This window comes from Tupaia chinensis, unplaced genomic scaffold (genome assembly GCF_000334495.1).
Source record: "Tupaia chinensis unplaced genomic scaffold, TupChi_1.0 Scaffold145860_1, whole genome shotgun sequence".
Taxonomy (NCBI): Eukaryota; Metazoa; Chordata; class Mammalia; order Scandentia; family Tupaiidae; genus Tupaia; species Tupaia belangeri.
This window is the reverse complement of record NW_006205718.1, coordinates 2000832-2019621: the sequence shown is the minus strand read 5'-3', so window position 1 is coordinate 2019621 and position 18790 is coordinate 2000832. Positions and strand designations below refer to the sequence as shown.

Below are 18790 nucleotides of genomic sequence, written 5' to 3'. Positions count from 1 at the left end.
TAATTCCTCTTTTAGATCTTGCAAGAATTTCCTCACCTCCTGGAACTCGTCAACTTCTTTCTCCTTTCTCTTTAGGAGTTCATTGTCTCTCTTCTCTTCCATCTCAGTTAGCTTCGCCATTATGAATACTCTAAATTCTTTATCAGACATTTCTGTGATTTGCATTGAACTGCTTGTGGATGAAGAGGAGTTATTCTTTTCCCTTGGAAAAATAACTTGCTTTCCCATATTTCTTGTGGTCCTGTGATGATTTCTTGTCATCTGATGGATGGTGTGTTTCTTTCGAATTCTTGAAGTTCAGTCTGAGTGTTCAGGAGCAAGCAGAAAGAGGTGATCTGGAATCTCTTCGCTGTTCTGTTGTGATAGCTGGTGCAGCAGATTCAGTAGATATTGAGGAATATGTTAACCCTAATAGTATTTGGATGTTTAGCTACAATGCCCTTAGATCCCTGCTAGCTTTGTTTGCTGGAAGCTGAATTATCAGTAGAAAGTCTTCATTTCTCCTGTCCCCTGAAATGATTAGTTTGCAGGAGGCATGAGGAATCCTCTTCTCAAGTGGGACTGTTTTCTTTCCTCAAGGCTCTCCTAGGCAAAGAGGGGAGGAAGTCATGTAGGCTAAAGGTCTGCACAGTGTCTGACAGATGCTAGCAGATCCTGAAATGATACTATTTTTGCCCCCACCCTGCCTTTTTAAAGTGAGATGATGTGATAAGGTAAAGGAGAAGAGATGTCTGCGCCTGACTGTCTGTGTTGGCTGTGGCCATTGCCATATGCCTAGCCAGCACCTGCATGAGGAGTGTGAGGACTTCAGTAGTTGAACAGGCCAGAGAGGCTCAAGGTGTCCCGGGCTTATCTCAGCTCTGAGGTTTCCCAAGCCGGAGAGATGGCAGGGGTGCCTCTGGTTTCAGGAGAACTTGGCATGCTTTTAAGCAGTCAAATCCAACTTGTGTGGAACTCTTGACTTTGGCTCTGGAAGGAGCTCCTGACCCTGAGCTCCAGTTGGTTCCTCAGCCTCAGAGAGGAGGACTGGCCTCATGAGCATAAATGTGGTGCAGAGTCCCCACTTTTCCTTTTATTCTGTTTTAATGTTAGATTTTTTCCATGTTTTTATTACTAGTATAGCCCAACACTAACAATAGCTCAAGTGCTGAAATGTGCCTGTTAGCTGTGTAGTCTCAGCTAGAAACGTAACCTCTCTGAGTCTCAGATTTTTTGTCTATAAACTTAGGAAAGCACAGTACCTTGTTATGGAGATTGAATGAGTTAAAATAGGTAAAGTGCTTAGAAGAGTTCCTGACATGTCTTAATATCAGATTTTCTTTCTTTTCTTTTTAAATTTATTTTATTTTAATTTCTTTTATACTTTTAATCATTATATGTCACTTAGCTTGTAAAGTGAATTTCCCACCATGAATATATTTCTCACCAGTCAGCTTTTCTAATGTTGCTATTGTGTATGTGCACTCACACACACACACACACACACACACATTACAATGAGTGCAAATTCGTTTCATTTAATTTGGACAGATTTTTTTTTGAGAGTGAGAGAAAGACATAGTTTTGAAGCTGACAGTCTAGAAATTGCACTTAATCTTTCACCTTGTTCTCTGCACTTCCTAATCCTGAGACACCCAGGGAGCTTGTTATGATTGTGGCTACATTACACATCCTGCTCACAATGGTGGGAAAACTGCTGAGGCCAGCCCTGGTGCTACAACCCCAGAGATAAAACTCCAGGTTTCCCATTTCTCTAAGGCATTGAGATGAAGTTTAAGAACATGCTGTTCCCTCTGATTGTCTGCCCAGCCTGGATCCCTGAACTGAACTCAGTGCAGCATGGACCCGAGGGTAAGTGAGGGTGGCAGATGTCATGACCTCCCTTTGGCTCTGACTGCTGCCTGCTTTTCCTGGAACTCACCTTGCCCAGGGGAAAGAAATGACCGGAGAAAAGAGCACCCTTCACTGCCTTCCATCCACCAGACATCCATGGCTGGGAGCCAGCAGGCAACGGGTTGTGAGGTTCAATGGTTGTTCTCAGTCCTTACTACACGTTGAATAACCCATGAGTGGGGAGGTTGGTGGAGAGACAGGGATGGTTAAGTGCTTTAAAAAAAAAAATTGCTAGGACTTCATACTTAGAGATTCTGATTTTTCTGAGTTAAGAACTACTAGTTTGGGGGCTGGCAGGTAGCATGGTGGTTAAGGGCACTGGACTCCCACATGGCTGACCATGGTTCAAGTCCCAGACCTGGTGGCTTGCTTTCTCTCTTTATGGGAGTGTTTTAGATCTATACTTGGGGTTGCTGACATTCTGCTTATGTATTCCCAGGTATCTCCTTTGGAGCTGCTTGCTCCCTGAGTTCTGTGGAACAGATCCTGGTTGATGCGGTTGCTAATCTTCCTGTCCAAAAAACAGAGGTGTTTAGGGGAGTCCTGGAGCAGATGCGTTGGTTTGCTGGGAAGCAGGTCAAGTCTGTGGCGGTGAGTCTCTGTTCAGAAGCAAGCAAGGTGCCCAGGATGGTGGTGGAAGGCAGGTGGTTTGCCCAGCCTCTGCTGCAGACTCACACTTGTTTTTAACCTAGTGCGCTCCAAACTTTCGTGCTCAGTCTTACCTGGGTGCTTGTTAAAATACAGATTTCTGGGCCTTGCATGCCTTCTAGATTCTGCCTGGTATATCTAAGATAGAGCCCAGGGATCAGGTTTCTATAAGCCCTTCAGGTGATTCTCATGAAGGTGGATGGGTGCCACTTTGGCAACACTGACTCTGTGGCTTGTGATCTTTCACCCTGAGTTCAGAAAGGTACTTCTTCCACACTCTTCTTCAATTTGGCCAAGGCCATCAGTAGGTGAATGAGAGATCTATTAGGAAGAAGCCAAAATTGGGAGGGGATTTCCTTTCAGAGTTTGAGGAGGAGAAGAGATGGCGCTCCCCAAGAGGTGAGACAGATCCACCTGTTGACTGTTCACGTTAATTTTCAGACTAGCCCCCAAAGTCCCAGTTTGCATTTGGTGGTATTCACACACCTGGGCCATTTGAAGTCCACAATAGATTTCTTTCTAATTGTTTTAAAAATTAAAACAAAACAGTTCACTCCCATTCCCCTTCCTCCTCCTCAGGAACCTGCCAATTCTGATTATAGTTAGGAAGACATAAACATAGTATACTCTGCTGAGTTCCCTAGTTCTGCTAGAACCTACTTCTAGGAATGTTTTGTTTTCATTGCACAACTTGTTTTCTTCCTCTTTTCTACTAATGAGAACCCTATATCTGATTCTCCTCAAATTTTTTGACATGTTACCAGAAAGCTCAGAACTGAATAGAGCAAATGGTTTAGGTCTTCTGTATTCCTCCTCTTTGTCCTTGTTTGCTGTCTCATGCTCCTATTTCAATAACTCTACATGGCCCCTGTGAGGAAGTACCTCAATCCTTTCAGAAAAAAGTTTGAATGAAATCAAACGAGCTTATAGGGGCTTACCCTGATTTACCAAGTAATAAATTTCAGAACTAGCACCCAGTTCCAAGTGTCCAGATTTAAAATTTTGCATATTTTTCTGAATGCCCATATTCTTACTGCAACTGTTCTGCCTACAGAGGTCTAGGCCTTGGGAGTCTGCTTGCAGCAAGGGTCACCACCTGTCCTATGCCTAGATGCCAGCTGGGTGAGCCAGAGCTTCCTGGGGTGGGCTCTTACTCACACTCTCTTCTTGCTTTAGTCCATCGGAGGGAACATCATCACCGCCAGCCCCATCTCTGACCTCAATCCTGTGTTCATGGCGAGTGGGGCCAAGCTGACCCTCGTGTCCAGAGGTGAGCTCTCTGAAATAGAGAAAGGGGGACTCTACGGAGTAGTCTCACTACATAGGTCATTTTTCTGAAGAAGCAGAGCCAAAGATCAGGCACTCAGATGTTCTAAGGTTTGGGCCCAGGGAAGCTAAGGGAGATGCATCAGGTTGTGAGCTGAGAGAGTGAGTCATTTATTTATATAAGATCCTGGCAGGATCCGTCATCTGGGTGCCATAGCTGGTGATGTGGTGGGTTGAATGCTTGGATTCCCTATAACTGATGGCTGGGTTTTCAGGAATTCTGTGAGCCATTTTTTAAATATAGTCATTATTTAAAAATAAGTGATATATACTTGAAATGAATGAAATTACATTCAGAACAAAGATAATCAATACTAAAAATTCACCATTTCTGAATTATTTAATATTACTACCATCCATGTGCTCAGGGTTATATGTGTTCATCCTATCTGTGTAGTAGAAATGTGCAATGGCATGTTCCTATGCATTTCTGCCTGTCAGCAAATCCCTAAGACCTCACCACCCACTGCTCCTGTCTCCACCCCAGTCTGATGATTCACTAGAAGGAGTCAGCACATAGTCACACTCATGGCTGTGGCTTATTACAGCAGTAGGGTACAGCCAAATAAGCTGAAGGAAAAGGTACATAGTAGCCTGGCTGGGGGAAACCAGGCACAAGCTCCCTGAGTCTCTCCAGCAAAGACACCTAGGACATCCTTAATTCCCCCAGCAGTGAGTTCTGGCAACACACGTGCATTGTCATCTACCAGGAAAGCTTGTTAGAGACTCAATGCCCAGGGTTTTCTTGGAGGGCTGGTTACAGAGAAAGCCTTTGCCTGGCATGTACCAAAAGTCCAGACTCCCAGAAGGAAAGCAGGTGTTCAGCATAAAGCATCCTGGTTGCAAGAGTTCAGGCACAGTAAGCCACACTTACGGGGTGGTGGGATCTCTTCTGAAAGTCAGATGCCTGCGAGGGCAAGCCTTGGAAGCAGGCCTTATAGAGGGTAGCAGTTGAGGACAGCCCAACGGTGTTAACTCTTTGTTGCCCTCTTCCCAACTTTACATTCAGTGATATGACTTTGGTAACTTGAAATTGGCTTAGTGAGAGTATTGACGTCATGGAAACCAGAACATGTTACAAATTAGAGCCACCCCCTCTCCTCCCGAGAGTTGGTTGTTAACTATTCCCAGCACACTATTGCTGTTCATGATTTTTGGCTCTAATTGTGCCAGTTGTTTCCTTTGACTGTGGGCATCAAACTTTCGGGTGGAGAATCCCACTGGCAGGCTGTGCTCTGTCTGCTCTTGATGTGATCCTCTGCCTCTCCTTCACCTGGTCCCTGTTCATCTTACCTCTGTACAGGCACCAGGAGAACTGTTCGAATGGATCACACCTTCTTCCCTGGCTACAGAAAGACCCTGCTGAGCCCAGAGGAGATACTGCTTTCCATAGAGATCCCCTACAGCAGGGAGGTGAGTTGTGAGGGACTGGTTAGGCTGCACCCAAACTACCACCACCAAACTCCAGAAAAGGAGACCAGAGGAACCACTTCAGCATCTCTCTGAAACTTTGCCTCTAAAGAACCACCCGTGTTCTTCTCTGGACAACAAGAAGCTGCAGAGTAGGGAATGCACAGGGCACGGACAATGAAACCAGTCAGCTAGATGTGTGATTCCAAGTGAGACATTTCACCTTTCTGCACCCCAATTCCCTGACTTGTAAAATGGGTACCACGCTACCTACTTCACAGATTATCGTGAGGACTGAAAATAAATAATACAGAAGGTTCCTGGAAGATGTGAAGAAGCTGGTGAAGACAGCCAACAACACTGCTGGCAACACAATTCCAAGAGCACATCCAGGGCCAAGTATTTCCTCCCTGAGTCAAAGAAGACATGTTTTCCTGTGGAGAAGAGTGTGCCGTTTGTGTACTGAGTGGAGAAGCTGCCTGGGAGCCAGCGCCTCTCCAGCTAACCTTGGGCTAGAGGAGGTGTTAATTCACTGACCTAGCTCTGTGCTATGGTTGAAGGCTTTCTGCTTCATGAGCAGATTTTCTGACCTGTTTAGCAGGTCTGAGTACCTCTGGCTGCCTTGCTGTTGTTCTGTGGAGCCTGTAGTCTCTTGGCCTGGTCTATCCTCTCCTCTCTCAGCAGTTGCCAGCTCAAGAGTCATTCCACAATGGGATGGGCCTTGTAGAAAATTGGTGAGAGTCTGTGAAGCAGCTGTCAAGATGAGTGGAAGGACTTACAGCAGCTATTGCTTTGGCGAGGGTTTTAGACTTGTTTTGCCTTTGCAAATTCTGACCTCCTTGATGAGAATGGTAATTAAATTTAGAGCAATTACATCCCTGAGGTGGTTTCCTCATGGTTTTCTAGCTTGTCCTTATAAAACCCTTCTGAGCAGTGATTCTCAGAGTTTTGAATTTCATAGGTGAGTAAAACCTTTTATATAAGTCAGCGCAGGAGGAGGAAACAGGTCTAGTACCGCCCAGTTTTTACTTTGCTAGGCAAGGCTGTCAACAACAACAACAAATCATGAAAGAAAGGAATAAAATAATAATTAATACTCAGAATTAGGATACTTTCTCAAGAAAGGGTGTTGTCAACCTGACACTGAGGGTCATTGGCAGGGTGAAAATGGCTCCATTGGACCAGTGCAGTTCTTAGAGTGAGCATCTGGAACCTCTGTTCCAAAACCAAATGAAAGCCCCAGGCTCATTGTTTGACATCCAGGAATAAACTAGTTTTATTGTCAAGAGGATTCTCCATATCTTCTTCAAAGAAAAGCCTGTGGCCATTTGGGGGCCTCAACAGTGGCCCCATTGTGCCTCCCTAGTAGACTTCCTTCCTTAAGTCTCCTACCTTTGGTGTTAATCAGAATCTGTGGTGCCAAGGTGAGTTTAAACCTCAAGAGGAACCTACCATGGGATGGCTTGAAGTAGGACGGTTCTTTCCTGGAAGGAAACTCATCTTCTCCTATTCCTGAAGACAGACCCTGGCTTGGACCCAGCAGGGAAAGGGCGTTTGAAGCACAAAGGCAGTGTTTGTTTTATAGTGTGACACTTTCTTGCAGGAAGCAAGGTTTCTTAGTGTAGCCAATAGCCTAGTGGGAGGGACTGGTAGAGAGAGATCTGTGGAGGCCAGTTGAAGGCCTTTTCAAATAGCCTTTGGCATCTCATGGGGCTACTGAAGAGGCAGCCAAGCCAACAGGGAAAGTGAGTGGGTGCTGATACTGGGCATAAGTGTGGGGGAGATAATGGGTGCTGAAGGGTCTCTGAAGAGCTTTGTGAAAGCATGCTTCCTCTTCCTCAGGTGTTTGTTCAGAGCAGACCACATGGTTTTTACTCTGTCCCTGACTCTCGGCTTTCCTCACTAACAAGGAGAATTCCTGACCCTTTTTCAGCTTCTGGGAATGTTCTCTGGAAATTTCTTCTACAACTGTAGACCATTATGTCTTGGTCTTTGATCTTTGATTCCTGAGGCCAGCTCCCCCTCTGGCATCCTCACCTCACCTCATGGCCTGGTGCTGCAAGTTCACCATTTGGAAGAGTTGCAAAACAAGATGACAAACAGTCACTTTCTTCTCCTTTCTTAGGGTGAGTTTTTCTCAGCATTCAAGCAGGCCTCTCGGAGAGAAGATGACATTGCCAAGGTGACCAGCGGTATGAGAGTTTTGTTCAAGCCAGGAACTGCAGAGGTTGAGGAGCTGGCCCTTTGCTATGGTGGAATGGCCAATAGAACCATTTCAGCCCTCAAGACCACTCAGAAGCAGTTGTCCAAGTAAGAGCTCACAGCAAAATGAAGCTACTGCTTCTACCAGTTTCACTATTGCCACTGCTGCGGACTCTGACTGCCAGTAGTATTACTGTTCCTGTTACTACTGTTACTATTGCTGCTGCTTTCACCATTACTAATGCTACTACTAGTATTACTGCTGCTGTACTGTTTTCTATTACTGAAGCTACTTTTCATACTGCTACTACTGCTATTAGTATGATCATTGCATCTACAACTATTATTGCTTACTATTGTTACTACTGATGCTGCTATTGTTAGTATTACTACTATACTATTACTACTGCTATTACTACTGTCATTATTACTACCACTACTGCTGTTTCTACTATGAATAGTGTTACTGCAATGTTTACCACCACTACTACTACTATGGCTAGTAGTGATTGCTGCTACTATTAATGCTAATACTACTGCTTTTATTTATTTATTTATTTATTTATTTATTTATTTATTTATTTATTTATTATTTCCTTCCTTCCTTCTTTCCTTCCTTCCTTCCGTCCGTCCTTCTTTCCTTCCTTCCTTCTTTATATCTTTCTTTCTCTTTTTCTTTTTCTGTTATAATACTGTTACTAATACTCCTGTATGGCAGCAATTGTACTGAGCCAGTGGACATTATCCTATGTAGTCTTCAAGGTACCCACATAGGATAGATAAAGGGTAACTTGGGATTTAGCTCCTTAGTTTCAATTTTTGGCTCCAACAGTTACAAGATGAGTAAAAGAAGTTACTCAGTCTTTTTTTTTTTTTTGAGTTTGTTAATGTTTTATTGTTTCTTTTTTATATTAAAAATATTTATGTAATCATTTTGCACATTGAAGGAAAGCATAATAGAAAGTAAAGTTCTTTTCCACCATAAAATTAATTACATCCATTTATTTAGCTAGAAAACTAGCTTGAGAGGTACTGGTATATTCCATATTCAGTCTTTTCATAGTCCAATTTTTGTGCTGGTAAAATGGATGTAAGATTTTTCTCTACTACAGTTTTTAATTAAATTAGAAGTTATGATTCATAAAGAACTTAGGACATTAGAGGGACTTTATAGATTTAATATTATTCTAAAAATAAACAAGTTGAGCTAGCTCCATGGCAGAGTGATCATACACTACTCAAGAGAATCCCATGTGGTAACCATGGTTCGAATCCCTGGCCTGACCTGACAGAAATATACTGGGCATGAGCATGAGTGCCCAAGACTGGGGGACTGGAGAAAGGGGAGATCATGGTATGACCAGACCCTGTGAAGGGTCTGCTCATCTCTCTTTTTCCTTCTCATGTGCATGGCATGGGCTGTATCACGGATAAAGAGAGAAAACTTTAATTAAAAAAAGAGATGAGAAATTGAGGCTCAAGAAGGTCAAGTAACTTGCCTAAGGTCACATAACTATAAGTATCTGAGTCAAATGTTTAACCAAGTTTCAGAGGAGGCCCTAGGCATGCTGCTCCACATGAAATGGTTCAGAGAACTGGATGGGAGTACTCCCTCACACTCTGCCCTCTGGCAGGTTCTGGAATGAGGAGCTGCTGCAGGAGGTGTGTGCAGGCCTGGCTGAGGAGCTACACCTGCCCCCTGATGCCCCTGGTGGCATGGTGGACTTCCGACGCACTCTCACCCTCAGCTTCTTCTTCAAGTTTTACCTGACGGTGCTTCAGAAGCTGGGCAAGGAAAACCCAGAAGATGTGAGTGTGGGCCTGGGAAGGGAACAGAGTCTGTGGCACGTTTGCTTGGAGACTTGGGAAGCTGGTCTGGGTAGTAAGCTTACTCCTCTCTGGACTTCTGAGGGCAGAAAAGCTGGTACCAGGGACACAACCTAGGAACCAAGGAGGTAGAGCTGACTGGCTGACTGAGAGGCAAGGGCTGGGCTGGGAGACAGGGAATTGGGTTCTTGTCCTGCCTCTGACATTGCCTCACTGTGGGAACTGAAACAACCATGATTCTGTGTCTCAGCTGTGTAACCTGCAAATCTGCAAATGGGGGCAGGAGGATGGCTGATCTTTCTAGTCATAAAGTTGTTATGACTGTGGTTTTGTATGTAGGTCAGAGTGGGTCAGTAGAGTATAGAGGTGGAGTGGAATGAGAGTGTACAGTAGGGCTGGCAGACCCAGGGGGTACATGGTTGGCAAAGGAGGCACATTCAGGAAAGGGGGCCGGCTGAGGTGGGGCCCAGATCCCAAAATGCATTCACCAACAAGCATTTATTTTGCTCCTATTATACAGGACCAGCTGTATGTGGGAGAACATGGTCAGTGAAGGTCAGCTTTGTGTGACTATAGAGATGGAGTGCTGAGGGGGCACAGACGGGCCCATGGAGCTAAAAACACTGATAATACTTTATTTTCCCCCTGATTATAAAAGTAATAAGGACTTACTGTGGAAAACCTAAAACATACAGAGCTATATAAAGAAAAACTAAAATTACTCCTACTCTCAGATCCTAGGAAACAAACAAAAACCCAAACTACTAATATTTTGGTTTGTTCTTCTAATCTTTTCTTTACATTATCTGTACCTTTGTCTGTCAGTCTGTCTGTCCCATCTCATTCTCTCTTTCTAGAGGACTTCGAAATGTTTGTGGAAAAAATGTACTCCAAGTACAAGTTTATGTTGGTGCTCCCTCAATTGAAGTCCTTGCATAGTTTTTTCATATGCATTTTCTGTAGAACTTTGGAATACATCTCATATCTATCTTGCCATCCATCTCTCAATATAGCTATTATCTTGCTACCTTTTGGGCATATTATTTTCCAAATAAATCTGGAATCACACTGTGTATAGAGTTTTATATCCTGCTTCCTTCATTTGAGAGTATATCGTGAACATTTTCTGTCATTAAATACTTTCCATGGAATTGAGGAGAGAGCAAGAAAGACTTTTCCAGTAAGGCTGGGAGAGAAGGATATTCCCAACAGAGAGAGAAGCACATGTGAATGCAGGAAGGAGGGAAACAGTTTGGTGTGCTGGAGAAGGTTCAAGCCATTCAGTGTGCAGGGTACACGGTGTAACTGTTGTCAAGTACTGAGCTCTCAGAGCTCATGTTTGGACAGTGCGAGACCAGCCAGTACTCAAAGAAACATAAAATGAGGGGGTGAGGGGAAACGTTGTTGTTAAGTGGGGAAAACCAAAGAGAGGATCGGTGATCCAAAGATAGTCATGGTTGCCTCTGTTATTTTCTCCTCCACAGAAGTGTGGTAAACTGGATCCCACCCATGCCAGTGCCACTTTACTCTTCCAGAAAGACCCTCCAGCCAACACACAGCTCTTCCAAGTGAGTACAGATGGCACATGGCAAGTATCAGAGGCCTTTGCAGTTCACATCAGATGATCAGTGGCTGATCATTGGTGAATGGCCAACTTGAACTGTACAGGGGTACATAAAGCTCCTTATTCTCATGCATAAATAGTGAAGAAAGTGAAAACAGTCATGTCAATGTAGCTCATTCCCCCTTTAGAGTCACCTAAATCTCGTTTTCCCAGGCTCCTTAAAGAAGAAAAACAAAATGTCATCAGGGTCTTTTCTGGTCCCTCTGTGGGGCTAATATGCAAAACCAGATGTCTTAAGCGCGCACACACACACACACACACACACACACACACACACAAATCTTTTCTACAGCAGGTTGTTGAGAGGCACTAGGTAAAGGATTAGCAAACATTTCCTGTGAACAATTTAGGTTTTGTGGGCCACACAGCCTCTATTGCAGCTCCTCCACCCAGTCATCATAGCCTGAAGTAGCCATAGGCAATGCATAAAAGAGTAAGTGTACTGTGTGCCAATAAAACAGATAATGCGCAAGGTATGGCTCTCAAGTCATGATTGGCTAACTGCTACACTAGAGTATAGTGGGCCAAAGCCTGAACTCTGGGCCCCGACTGCCTGGATTTGAATCCACACTCCGCCAGTTTACAATTGTGCATCCTTGAGCGAGTTACTTACTCTTGGCTCTCTGAGCCTTTTGGTCAATTTAATAAGCCCACCTGCAAATGTAAATAATATTCATAGACTGGTTTCAAAGACTTAATGTGTAATAAAAATAAAATGTAAATTGCTTAGATATTGCCCGGACTATATAGTAAACATTATATTAATAATAATAAATACTAGCCATAGTATTATTACTTCAAAAAACAAATGAAGATAGAACTCTAGGATAAAATAATACATTTTAAACCATTTTGGAACAAAACCCAGGCAAATATAAAAAGAAAATAAAAATCACCCCAAATTCTAATTCTGAGAGGAAACCATTATGATACTATTGTTTACTTCTCTCCATTTTATCCTGTGCATCTATGAACAAGATATGCCATAGTTACATTAGGCTGTCTAGAAAGTCATGATGTATTTTTTCTAGTTTTTTCTATGCAAAAATTTGTCATGACTTTTCAGACAACCCAATTATGTATATATATATTTGTTTTTGAGATAATTTTTTTGCTATAGGGCATGTTCACTTGCTAGAGAGACAGAGAGAGAGAAAGTGAGAAATCATTCCTCAAGGGGGATGGCCATGCTGAAGTCCCTTTTCCTCCATCCTCCACTTAGGATTGTGGGCATGCATGCACCTGCACCTGGTGTGAGTTTCAAGCTGCCACATCCAGGACTCAAACCACTCTCAGTCATGTGGGAGTCCAGTGCTTTAACCACTACATCACCTCTGATCTCCTAGTTAAATTTCTTTAGGGCCAGCCCTGAACCATAGTGGTTAAGGGAGTGAAAAACGACATGACTAACTTCGGTTCAAGTCCTGGTATCAGCAGCTTGAAGGGCACACCGGGAATGTGTGCATGTGTGCCTAAAGTCCTGACAGGAGGGAGAAATGGTGGAGAAGGGATGTGGCACAATCACCCTTAGGGAGTACTTCCTCCTTCTCCCTCTCTCTCTTGTCTCTGACAATCCTTATGTACTGTGGCAATTAAAAATGAAAATCTCTTGAGCCTGCTAACAGCATATTGGTTAAAGCAGCCGGATTCCACAGGTTCAATTGCCCCGTTTGAGGATAGGACACCAGACACATGTGTATGTGTGTCCAAAATCCCGAGAGGAAAATGGAGGAGAAGGGATTGGGGCATGGCTGTCCTCTCTCTCTCTTTCTCTCTCTCCCCTCTCTCTCTCTCCAGTGAGTGCATGTGCCTTATAGTAAAACAAGAAAAAAAATCTTCAAAATATGTTTTAAGGGTTATATGCTATTCCATTGTATGAGTGTAACATAATTTATTTACCCAATCACCAATTAATGGACATTTAGGTTCCTTTATATAATGGAACTATAACTACATTATAGTTACAGTATTATATAATGATACTATGACCACCTTTACCAATTACTTCTCATGTGCCTTTCTGTTTCCTTCACCCCATGTCCTCTGCCTCCTCCATTCTTACTCTCAGGTTGGCTTTGCCATCTGGCCTGCAGCTCTCTACAGTTTCCCAGGGCCTGCAGAAGAACAATGTTCTTAGCATCTCAGCCTGACCAATGACCATGTTGTTCCAGGAGGTGCCCAAGGGTCAGTCTGAGGAGGACATGGTGGGTCGGCCTGTGCCCCACCTGGCTGCAAACATGCAGGCTTCTGGGGAGGCTGTGTATTGTGATGACATCCCTCGCTACGAGAATGAGCTCTCTCTCCGACTGGTCACCAGCACCAAGGCCCATGCCAAGATCAAGTGAGTAGCTGCTGCAGAGGAGTTGGTGGCACCGCACGACTTCCACCTGTCGCCAGAGGGTACACAGATAACGAGGTGCCTCCAGAGCTTCCCAGTCTGCAGAGGAAGATGGAAAATATCTCCAAACCACAGTCTGGAGAGGAGCAGGAGGGGTCAGGGGCCCAGTGGCACCTGAGAGGCTCTGGTGCTGAGAGTATGAGGGAAGCTGATGTTAGAGAGCTAGGCAGAAACCTCACAGGGAAGGCCTGAGAAGCAATAGGGAGCTACCAAAAGACTTTCAACAGGGACAAATTAGACTTGCATTTTGGACGTTGGGCTAAAGTTAAAGGAAAAATTTCAGGAGAACTTGAATTTACACTAAAGAGAAGGACAAGACTGTAGAGTTTGATAAACCTAGAATTGAATAGCTACTGTAGTGTTTAGCAACCGTGCATAACCACGACCAGTGAACTTAAACTCTCAATTTCCCCATCTGTAATAGGGAGGGTTAATGATAGAGTCCACAAAACACCTAGCACCAATAGTCACTTGTAGGTGTTTGTTGAACTTGGAGAGTTCAAACAGAAACAGTATTAGCACCTAACACTTACATAACACTTAATGTTTGTAGCAACATAGTTTAAAGCATTTTACATTCATTGGTTCATTTGTAATTTATAATAGCTCTATAGGTAGGTCCTATTATCTCCTTGTTCCAGATGAGGAAACCGAGACACAGCGAGGTAAGTTACTCACTTCAGGCCACACAATTGATAAATAACAGAGTCAGTGTTAGAAGACAAGCAGCATTAGCAAGTGGACTTTGCTGCCTCTGGAAGTTCTAGCCAGAGAGCGTGATGTTCATTTCCTAGTGGGCATTGATATGTGGGCTGCTGAGTAGCTGGGAATCACCATCCTTATCATTGGTCTGTTGCTCCTAGCCTAGAGACAGGCTCCAGGAATGGTAAACCAGACACAGATAAAATTTAACAGATAAATAAATTTTTCTAGTCCCCTGGAAAGAAATTTTAAGTTCATATGGTTTCCAACTAGGGGGTAAATTCCTTTGCCTTTGCCCTTGTCTGGAGCCTGTGTTGACAATACATGATTCACTCAACCGCCATCTCAGCAATGTGTGAATGGCTGGAGGAGGATGGGGTGGACACGAGTAACTGCAGCACCAGGTCTCTCCTGGATACACACGCTTGGAAAGGAGCGCAAAGAGCAGATCTGGTGTGTGCATAGACTTTGGCACATTCAGCCTCATCTTGGTTCTAATCCCAGCTACGCTGCCTTCTAACTCAGTGATTTTTGGACAAGTGCCCTGACCTCCCTGACTGAGCTAGAGTTTCTCTCCAAAATGAGAATTGAGAATAATGATATTTATTTTCATGGTTCCTTCTGAGGATTAACTGTTTTGGAGATGGCTGGTACATCAGGAAGTTTCTATTCCTTTCCGTGAAATAGTACCTCTGCATTACTTCTCCATGGAGTTGTGGGTGGAGTGATCAGCACCTGTTTAGACTACTGTAATTGATACACTCTCCAGGAATTCTTCCTTTGAGATCTGTGTCATCTGCTTATGTCAGGGATGCCCTGCTGTGCTGGGATGGCACCATTAATGAGGGGAGAAAACTTTGGCAGTATGAGGCTGTTTAGGGCCTCTGTATCAGTGGTTCAGCAAAGGCCCTACTGTGCTGATCTAGATGGGCATTAGCTGGTGATGTGCATTTTAGCCGGAGCTTTTCAGAGTAGATGCTGCTCACTGTGATGGGGATCCCTTGTACTGGAAGCCCAGACTGGGTATAGCATAAGGGCCCTGGAGGCATAGCTTGCCTCATTCATCTTTTATTGCCAGCAGCATTCAGCACAGTGGCCCTAACATGGTAAGTATTTAACCAATATTTGCATAATAAAATAGAATTGAGTCAGAATTTAATAAAAAAAGATGATAGAGAAGGGAGGAGATAGGGTGGAGAAAAACCATTAAAGTGAGGGCAAGTTATCCAGTTAGGTGACCACTTTGCTTCAGGCTGTTGGCCTGGCCCCTCACACTATTCATTCTTGCAGGTCCATAGATACGTCAGAGGCTAAGAAGGTGCCTGGATTTGTTTGCTTCCTCTCATCTGACGACATTCCTGGGAGTAACGTAACAGGACTTGGCAATGATGAAACAGTCTTTGCAAAGGATGAGGTATGTCTTGATTTTGAAATATGAAATAAATGAAATAAGTACTGAAGTTGCAATTTGTGCTCATTGCTCCAAATCCCTTGAAAAGATTATTCATTGTGTATATGGTAGCCAAGCCAGTTGGCTAGTATTTAGGGCAATTCATAAAGGGCTAGAATATGTCTCATTGCACTTTTAATTTTAATTTAATTTAATGTTTCCTTGTTTATTTAATAGATGGCTGCTGTTTATAATGCCAAAGTGGCAGTACAACTAAACTCCCTTACTAAAAGAAAATAATACATTAAACAAATTGATTAGACAAGAAATTACTATAGCACCACTATATGTACTGATAATTTGCTTTTATAAAATTTCATCTATTGATTTTTATATGCAATTCTACAACAGTAACAAAAAGTTTCCAGATATTTAAGACAGCAGCTACAAAAGTCCTTGTATTTTATTCATAGAATAACTCTCAGGTGGATATTTTCTAATTCCAGTGTAGATCAAATATTACAAATTAGATGGGAGCAAGTGTACATTTATTTTATTTTTGATGTAAAAGCAAAGGAGAGAACATTAAACTACAAATATGAGACACAAGGACTCCAAAAGGGGAACAGTTGGTAGGAAATCAAATTGCTTTACAAACTTCAAGAGCCCCTAAAAACAGTTTCTATATTATGGTTATGGTCATTCATGTTCAAACACTTGTGCACTAATCAACTAAGTCAATAACTTAATTGGGTTCTCAAGAGATAATGATCAGAAATGTGAATGCAAAGTACTGGCTTCTATTATGAGAAAACTCATATTCCAAAGTGATGAGTTGGATAATAATTTTTTGGTTATTTATTTTAGGGGAAATGTTAGGAGAAAATTTTTACTGAAGACATCCATAAAGTTTTAATGGAAAATGGATTATTAAAAGAGAAGAAAACAACAATTATTCTATAAATCAAACAAAAATGATGTTTATGGGTCATCAAATCTAAGAGCCAGCATTTGGGAGCTGCAGCTTTTGGGCATCAAGACATGACAGTGGTCTTTGAAAAGTTATTGGTGTAAATACAGGAAATAGAAAATGAGAGAGTAGTAAGGAAAGAAAAGAAAACTGGGAGCCAGGGCCTAAGATTTAGCCATGACCTATAAGTAGAACTACCATATAACCTTGTAATTTCACTTTTAGGTGTATACCCAAAGGATAGGAAAACAGTCAGAAAAACACTTGCACATTTATGTTTATTGCAGCATTATTCACAATTGCTTGGACATGAATCAACCCACATGTCTAAGAACAGACAAATGGATTGAAAAAAAATGTGACACAAGTACTCTATGGAATACTACTTAGCCATAAGAAAAATTAAGACCCTGACATTTGATACAAAATGGACAAACATGGAAGATTTAATGCTATGTGAAGTAAGCCAGACTATGAAAGAAAGGCATTGTATGCCCCTACTTAGTATGTACAGAATGTGTGTACTCTATAGCAGAAACTGTAAGACTGGAAGGTATAGTAGCAGGGGGCCAACTGTAGCTACTAGAGACAGAATAGATGGGGGTGAGTAATAGGGGTGAGAAGGAAAGAATCGGTAAAAAATAAAACATTTCATAGAAACAAAAATGAAAAGTTATCTGTTGATGTTAATGTATATGGTAATATCTTGACTAACATGTTCCATATTCATGCTGGGAAAAACCATATTATACACTGTAAAGATATACAGTAAATAAATAAATTAAAACAAAAACAAAACAACAGTGAAAAAAGATTTCGTTTCTATCTAGTAACTAGCCAATCATGATCTTGCCTTCTAGATCTCTCTCTCTCTTCATGTGAAAACTAAGGATGTTGGAGTAGATCTGAACTGACAGTAGACTTCCTGGTGCCTTTCTGTTCAAGGCAGGCATCAATAGTCGATTGTCACATCAATTGCACATCCTGTGCACCTTCTCAATAGGCTTCCAATCCTATATAATAAAAATTGACTTTTGAGATAAAATTGGTTTGCCATCCTGATCCTAGTGATTTCTAAGTACTATTCCAGGTCTACAGATTCTAAGCACTTACAAAAGGCATCTAACCTCCACTAGTAGAATAAAAAAATTAAAGAGCCCCAGGGCATTCCTAAAATGTGCTTTGATTGTGAAAACAAGGACTTCCTTTGCCTTTTTTGAAAAATCCAAAAATAATTTGCTTCATGAGGAGCTTAGTTAGATTCTTTAAAGTCTTTTTCTGCTTCTAGGTTACTTGTGTTGGGCACATCATTGGTGCTGTGGTCACTGACACCCCAGAACACGCCCAGAGAGCTGCTCAAGGGGTGAAAATTACCTATGAAGAACTTCCAGCCATTATCACAATTGAGGTAACTGAGAGCAGACTGCCAGTGGAGAGGAGTGAGCTCCTTTACGCAGGAGGCACATTTGTTAGCAATCTCTAGAAGAGATTCAAACATCAGGTGGGGATTTGGCTAGATGGCTTTTACAATCCCATCAACCATGGGATTTTGAGTCTTGTAAAACCTTTGCTTCCATTATTTTAGGCTCAGTTTCCTAACAAATAACCCTAGTTCCTCCTCCTCCAGATTTCAGCACCAATAGTTCCCTCTTAGATTTTTTACTTTCTTCAGATCCAGAGTTATCTATAACTGAGGAAATGGAGGATTACGATGCCTGGACTGTAATAGAGCTACCTTAAGTTTATATATGTGAAGCTTATTTGGAGAGCTTCCTCTTTCCCAGTCAGAAACTATTCCCCTCTGCTGAAAGCCAAGTCACTGACACTTTTTTTCTGGTCCTCAGGACGCCATAAAGAACAACTCCTTTTATGGATCTGAGCTGAAGATTGAGAAGGGAAACCTCAAGAAGGGGTTTTCCGAAGCAGATAATGTTGTTTCAGGTATGGCTGCGAAATGCAGCAGTTGGGATGGGATGACCCTGATATGTGAATTAAATTCCAGAGATATACATTAAACCCTGAAGCAAGGAAATGATTTCCAAACATTTTCTAACAGAAGGTTCCCTCTGATGTTTGTGACAAATTCGTAGATAGTTGGCTGGGAAAGAACTTTGGTCATCCTAATCTCTACTCTCCTGTCTCTGGGCTGGATCTAAGAGACTCCAGAAAGATTATAGTGTACTTTCATTTAGAAGACTGTCTAGGGAAGATAAGAACCACAGATGCCTGGCCAGACTTGGTCTTCCAGGCCTCTAACCACAGAGTCCTTACCTTCCCTATGTGCCTGAAGGTGGCCCTCATCATCCTCAGCTGTCACTTTCTTCTCTCTTGTCCCTTCCGCCCTCTCTCTGATACTGTGAAATTAGTTGCAGAGCTTTCATCCTAGGACAGGGCTGCTGC

General features: G+C 42.6%; 1 protein-coding gene across 2 annotated transcripts in view; it reads left to right on the top strand.

The window, feature by feature from the left end:
- Nucleotides 1–18790, top strand: part of XDH (xanthine dehydrogenase) — a 72523-nt gene that overhangs the window by 29446 nt on the left and 24287 nt on the right. For both annotated transcript variants that reach the window (XM_006168531.3, XM_014584189.2), the window contains 11 exons: nucleotides 1759–1851; nucleotides 2333–2484; nucleotides 3718–3811; nucleotides 5171–5280; nucleotides 7403–7587; nucleotides 9114–9288; nucleotides 10791–10874; nucleotides 13102–13271; nucleotides 15321–15444; nucleotides 17679–17798; nucleotides 18235–18331. In XM_006168531.3, the coding sequence (XP_006168593.1) occupies nucleotides 1759–1851; nucleotides 2333–2484; nucleotides 3718–3811; nucleotides 5171–5280; nucleotides 7403–7587; nucleotides 9114–9288; nucleotides 10791–10874; nucleotides 13102–13271; nucleotides 15321–15444; nucleotides 17679–17798; nucleotides 18235–18331 (1404 nt within the window). The remainder of the gene's footprint in view (nucleotides 1–1758; nucleotides 1852–2332; nucleotides 2485–3717; nucleotides 3812–5170; nucleotides 5281–7402; nucleotides 7588–9113; nucleotides 9289–10790; nucleotides 10875–13101; nucleotides 13272–15320; nucleotides 15445–17678; nucleotides 17799–18234; nucleotides 18332–18790) is intronic.